The following is a 6,677-nucleotide window of genomic DNA, read 5'->3' on the forward strand; positions in this document are numbered from 1 at the left end:
ACCTCTAAGGAGTCAACTTCCAAGCAATGATTGAGCTCGGAGATCTGGGGTGTTTGGTTCACAACCGGGCCACAAAATCGAGTTCAATCATAGCAGCAGTGAATACCACACAGAGAGACAACGTACGTGATGTAATTCTGCAATCTTTCCCACTTCGAGCAACTGCTGCTAACTCTTGTCTTACGCATGAGATTTGCAACCTAAGCAGAAAAAAAAGACGTTGCCAGTTTTCGGGGTTCTATATTTGTGAATGCTATCGCTAGCAGAAGCATTAGAAATGATCTCATCATCGGTATCACGGTTCCTGCAGATCTGGAAAGGACGATGTAGTGTTGCAAATCACCCTGCCTTGTTCCTTTTTATTCTCTCTTCTCGCAGGAGACATCCGGCATGCCGAATGGCACCAAGCCTCCCAAACCCCCCGAAACTATTGCCTGTGAGTGCCGACAGAGAGCAATGCTTGTGGACAAGATCAGCCGCGTCGTGTTTCCCACGTCTTTCGTCCTACTTAACTGCATCTACTGGTCGCTCTACGTGGATTCCTGAACCACAAGAAGCCCGGACGCTGCTGTATTGCCAGTGACGTCTGCATCTATTATGAACTCTTTGTAACTGCGCGATGTACAGTCATTACATTGTAGATAACGCAGCCACGTGAAGGATGGATCTGCCACCTTTCGGAGAAGTTGCTACCAATGCTTTCAAACAAAACCCAAGCACGATAACGTCAGTTCTGGCATATCGGATCAAAACTAAGAGGAGTAAGCTCGCAAGATTTGAATGTACTGCTTCACAAAGAAAACTAGCCGTCTTTGTTAGCACAAACTAGAATGAAACTCGCTAACGATGTTTGAAGTTGGGAGTGTTCATAACGCCTGTATTCATGCTTACGGCACTTCGAACAACAGGCGTTAGGCGCCCTGTCCACGAACATTAATATTTTCCCCACTTAGAAAGGATGACCACTCATTTGGAAGGTCGGTGTAAGAAAACGTTTCCACTACAAGGTGCAACGAACGGAGCAAATGACACCATTTTGCCTATCTCAGCTCATGCCCACCAAAATAATGAGGCACTAGATAGTCTCTCGATTAAGAACAAAAATGTGATAAATGCTTCGAGGTACACACAAGCCATGGTGATCATTCACTCTTCTACGGCAACACAAAAAATTCAGCAGTAACATGAGAGTCTCATCTCCACTAAATATTTCAGATTATCCCATGATGTGTGAAAACTCGACGTACTGCTTGCTTTTTGTGTTTGCTCGCTCTGCAGTTCTGCTTTCGGGGACTGAGTGTGCTCTCTACTGTGCTTGTTCTGTGTAGCAAAAGACTAGCATGTAAAAATGTGTACAGTGTTTTCTGTGAACTCCGCGAACAGTGCGCCCACTTCGCGGGCACTTGTGAGAGACTGAGACCGTCCACTGGCCCTTGGCTTTTAACTTACCGCTGACAGCAAATCGCCATTCATGGTGGGCTGCCATCCGCAAGCGTCGTGGAGTGGTCGTCCAAGTGAAAAAAACAGAGTGCCGCGACGACCATGACTGCTATGGGTGCAAGTCGACGAAACTCTTTGACTGTGCACCGGCTGTGAACGTCTATATTCTTCCCACGTTCGATGATAAGTTCTATTCATGAACTCACGTTGATACAGATCCTCAAGGGCAAGCAGATTAGAGCCTTTTCGTGGCACACAGTTAAACTCTGTAAAACTTCAACTCACTTTCCCAAACGTTAACCACGAGGATCAAATGTAGCTTGAGAGATCCTAGAATTCTTAAAAATGGTTATGTGATCACCCTACTGTTTTAGAACTTAAAAACGGCCTTTGAGACAACTTCTCTCTTCTTAAGTAGTAGCACCCGAACCGGTTTTCGAAAAATCTGGAAATGTAAGGATTTTTTAGTTCGTTTCGGTTGCCCTCGCGGTAGTGCCAAACGCACACGCTTTCATAAAATTTAGTTTCCGGAAAGGACTCCAAAAGGCCGATCTCGCCAGCGGTGGCCCTTCAGCACCAATGTCTGCTTATTAGGTATTTCATCCACATCAATGACACACGTTACTGTAATAATCGGACGTTTCACCTTGAATATTGCTTTGTGGGATGGTAGGTTATGGGCCCAGAGAGTGCTAGCATGACATTCAGTTTCCCCAGGGCTGAAACGGCTATACAGAATCAAGAAGCTTTAAAGCTTATATTTTTTTTTCAAAACTAAGAGTGTCCCGGAAAACCCTGTGCAACAAAGGTTAATAAATCGCGCACTTCCAAATTTGACCTACTCATCGGTAACGCATAACAGAGTGGGTATGGATCTACTCAAGGGCTAAACACGGATGGCATGTTCAACATTCCCCACGCACAGCGTAAAGCATTCCGGAAAACTTGGTGCAAGGAAGCTGCGTGGAACAAATCAGCGACTGCACTTTAATTTGTAACTATTTGAGGGCAACCCTATCTCAGTTAATAAAGCCATATACCACACGAGTCAACAAGTGTTCCTAAATGATAGCTAGTAAGTATTCTTTTCTTCAGAGGCGATCTAAGAATGGTGGTTTTCGCCATGGCTCAAAAACGGAAGTTGAAATAGGCAACTTTTGGGTGTGAAATAATTTATTTATTGTCCAGAAAAACCGCTGCTAGGCTTTACTTTTTGATGTGTCCCGTCTGCTGAGCCGCACAAGTGAAAATTATCACTGCGTCTCCACTGCATGATGCTTTCTAACCAAACCACGCGTCAGCTTCTGACCGAATGGAGGCGTATTTTGCCGCCTGAAGGGGTATAGGCGATAGCTAAACATTGCTGGCTTGCCGGCTTGGATCGATGTGCCATCGGTGACTGTGTCGAACTGAGTCTGCCAGCAAAATTCGCTACCGTGTTTATAGTTAGCTCAGGCAACTTCTTGGGCAAGGGTGCGCAACTAATGCGCGGGAAAGGCACTCTAAGGCCTACGTAAAAAAGCGATCACAACGACTCAACGACCACACCATGATATTACAAGCTCACGTCCCCCTGGATTTATTATAGATTCGGCCACGCAACCAAACGCATACTCAATAATTTCATTAATCACTCTCGACACAACTTTGAGAAAATATGATCGGCTTAACGAAGCGTCTGACTTAACGAAGCGTGTATGACTTAACGAGGCGTGTATGACTTAACGAAGCGTGTAGCTTAGACTCAGCGTTTTCCGGCGTGCCGCAGCATATCCACGTTTTCTGCATACCGTATCTCTTTCTGGGGCGCGTAACCTGAATAACCCTAGTGCGTAAGCTCCGGGCGTGGTGAGGTCGGCCTTTTTCGCACATAAACCAAATTGTGCCGTGTGAGATATTATAAATTGAATTTTTTCTCGGTTTCATTTCACATGCGACGAAAGTGACTTGGTGTACTGTTTTTGCAGTAATTATTATAACGCATTTTTCAGAGTAAGTGCAATCAGCAGCTTCCTTACTCTTGTTTTAGCAGTGACTGATAGAACTCGCAAGGCACGCGTAAACTTACTGATTTAGGGTTCCACCGAACCATGCTGCTAGCGACATGCTGAGGCTTTAATTATACGACGAGTTTTCTGCTAACTGCGTGTTAAAAACTGCAGACTTCAAGTTCTTATTTCTGTTTCTGAAGTGTCCGTACCAGATAACGCGCCGAAACTGAAATAAAAGCTATGAGCACTTGGTGGGTGTTAACATCCAATAATTTTGGTAGAAACTGTCAAGGGGCTCGGCGGCGCGTAAAAAGTCAGCTTATACATTTGTTGATATTGTGTGTCGGAAAATACCAGTGGTGTTGTCAGAGTGCATGGCGTTCCTCGGAGAACTATCCACTTTCCTGTGTGTTCCTTCGCGTTTGACTAGTTATTCGCGGGCAATGCAGAAGGCAAGCCGCTATTTTAACGTTGACGTGAGCCGAAATAAGAGTTCTTGTATTTGAATTTGTCATGTGTAGTCGTCAACGCGCTACGAATCACCTGAGTATCACTTTAAGACAAGAAGGCTGTGTGGAAAATTGTCACCGTCTCTGTGTGAGTGGCGTGATATGGGTTGTGGCGCTTCTTTTGAACATCAACGCCACATTATGCAGTCCCGGGCTGCAGAGAAGTGAAGCGTTCGTGCCTGTATTTCCCCTTGTCGCCCCTCTTCTTTTACGCAGGTTTACACGGATAAATACCTGCAATATTTTACCGTGACAGCACCTACGCAAAGCTGTCGTGCCTGAATAAAGCATGCATGTCTGAGGAAGAACCAGGATTTGATTGGCGTTTGTATTGAGATTTAATGGCTAGCGCGTCACTAATCAATGACATTTGTGCCAGTCTCCCATTTTTGTTCTTTTACAAGGTATCTCCAGAAAACTGTGAACAGGAAATAGTTTTATTCGGCGTGCAACGTCTTCAGAAGAAAATTACACAGCATGAAAGTTGGCGCACCAACATAAAAACCGAGGTAGCCTGCGTTGACACAAGGGTCTGACCTACCTTGTTTGCAGCTTTTTGACTGATTTGTTTTTCGCCGAAAAGTAAAAAATGGGCAGAGCGTGAATTTTTGTGAAGAAAATATACAGTTTGTCACTTAAAAAGTTGAACCTCTTTGGCCATTGCTTTCCGTTGTCAAAGACTTTGAAGTGTTGTTCAACTCAAGTCGACAAAGGTCGATGGCGAACGACTGAGCAATTCTTCCTTTCCGCCAAATAATACCACCCAATTTCTTTATCTCAGAGTAACACAGAAACAGTCATTTGTAAAAAAATATAGATATTACATTTACATATGTCGTATTTTCTATCCCCACAATCTCAGATATAGCTTAGAGGAAACCTCTGAGCAATCTGAAAGTGAAATTACCGATTATCCGTAAGCTTACGTCCTGGAATATGCTAATCACCCCACCCCTGCTGCGACGTTTCTCACCTTCGCATCTTCTATCTTTCCCTGCAATTTTTCTAATGTTTATTCATATTTCTTCAGACGTCATTTAGAGAAGCATCCGCTATATTTAGCCTGCAGAGTCAAGGAATACTTGACTTAGCTAAACCAAAACATGATCCGCTATCCCGAAGATCACGGACGTAGACACACCCGTGACCACTCCACCAAGAAAGATATTTTCTCAAGAAAATACATGTTTTAAAAGAGCCGCAGAAAAAAATATGATGATGGCTCTGAACAAACCACATTCGTAGAAGCAGAGAACATTGTTTTAGCTAGTTTGTTCATCTAAAAAGGTTTCGAGTTGTACAAAGCAAATAAATGCGTTGTTGCCTATTTTTTGTCGTTCATGTTCACCTTTGCGTAGTGAAGGTATCCTAAAGGTAAGGTTGCACGCTTCTTATCTATTTGTATGCCTAGAGTTATCACTTGGCGAAGCCTGTACTCACTTTCGACATTATAGCGAATTGGAATCTCTTTTGTAACATTTCTGCTGCTCCCGAAGTTTTGTCAGCGAACTTTGTGTTTAAACGCACTGCCGGAACTGAAGGTAAACTAATTCAACCGAAAAAGTTACCTTCATTATAACTTCACAAACGTGAAAGTAGCTCCTAAAAAGCACTAATGCTAGATCACCGTTAAACGCAGCAAAATAATCATGCACCCCTCCGTCAAACGACGGCGATGGTTGAACGCGAATCTTTCTCGTGGTGGATTCTATGGTTGTCGTCTACGTTTTCTAAAACGCTTCCACCGTTTCAAGATGGGGCAAGCGGATAGGTGCCGTCTTCATAACGCGAAAGACACAGGTTCGATTCCGACCACTGGAAGCGTTTTTTCGTTCACGTCAGCGTTTTCTCGTTACAGACACCATTAGTGAGAACACTGAAGCTTAGCTTTGAAAGACTAAGTACGCGACAGCAGAAACAACCGGCGCATCTGTCTGTCACGTCCTTCGTGTTTTACACGTTGTTACACTAATCCTGCCTGTTTCAACCCTTCGAAAATCTGGAAACGGTGTACAAGCCACGTCTCCTGATCAGCGTTTTTTTTTTCTTTTCAATCGAAGCATCGCCACACGATATCTCTATTGTTCGTGATACATAACCTGTTCACAACAAGAAAGTTGAGCGCAGGGCACTCAACCGGAAAGAGGCGCGCTTCTTGCCCTGTTTAACTTGTGAGAAATGTATGCCAAAGGGTTGTTTTTATTCTCAAGACAGGCATGCCGCAGTATATCCTTGAAAAGTCAGACAGACATGTTTACTACGGCGTTCCCCCACCGTCTTCTTTCTAGAATGTTAAACCTAATTTAAATGTTGGAGAAAAGCGCGTCTTCTTTCGGAGGAGACGGGGGATACGGGCGATAGACAGGAACTAGACAATATAGGACACCTCGCTATCATTTTTCCCTTTTGTAAGTTGCCTTCGCCCTCCTTTGGGGCTTTCTCAGGACACCTGCCTAGCAAAAGCTCTGCCTATAATTCCGAAGTAACAGACAAAAAATTTGCTGTTTAGCCACGTCAACGAATACAAAAAGTGTTCCGATGTGAAAAAGAGCTCACTGTGCCTAAATATTCTCAACTCTTGGTCTCCTTTGCTGAGGAAGCTGCAAAATTACGCGTTATCATCGCATCAAAGAAGCTGGGATGCGACACTGACGGTGCTAGACGCCAGACGTTTTTGAAGTCAAGAAGTTATGTTTCTGATTGAATGCAACAAAAACCCCTGACTCAGACTGCACCA

The 6,677-nt window shown here is 44.1% G+C and overlaps 1 protein-coding gene across 1 annotated transcript in view; it reads left to right on the forward strand.

Moving 5' to 3' along the window:
• LOC144159597 (glycine receptor subunit alpha-3-like) overlaps window positions 1-5,229 on the forward strand; it is a 134,777-nt gene extending 129,548 nt beyond the window's left edge. Inside the window, exon 10 of the mRNA XM_077691184.1 lies at window positions 379-5,229. Within this exon, the coding sequence (XP_077547310.1) occupies window positions 379-546 (168 nt within the window). The 3' untranslated portion in view covers window positions 547-5,229. The remainder of the gene's footprint in view (window positions 1-378) is intronic.
• The last annotated feature ends 1,448 nt before the right edge of the window (window positions 5,230-6,677 follow it).

Source organism: Haemaphysalis longicornis, unplaced genomic scaffold (genome assembly GCF_048455015.1).
Source record: "Haemaphysalis longicornis isolate Haplotype H1 unplaced genomic scaffold, Haemaphysalis longicornis Haplotype H1 scaffold_10, whole genome shotgun sequence".
Classification (NCBI taxonomy): Eukaryota; Metazoa; Arthropoda; class Arachnida; order Ixodida; family Ixodidae; genus Haemaphysalis; species Haemaphysalis longicornis.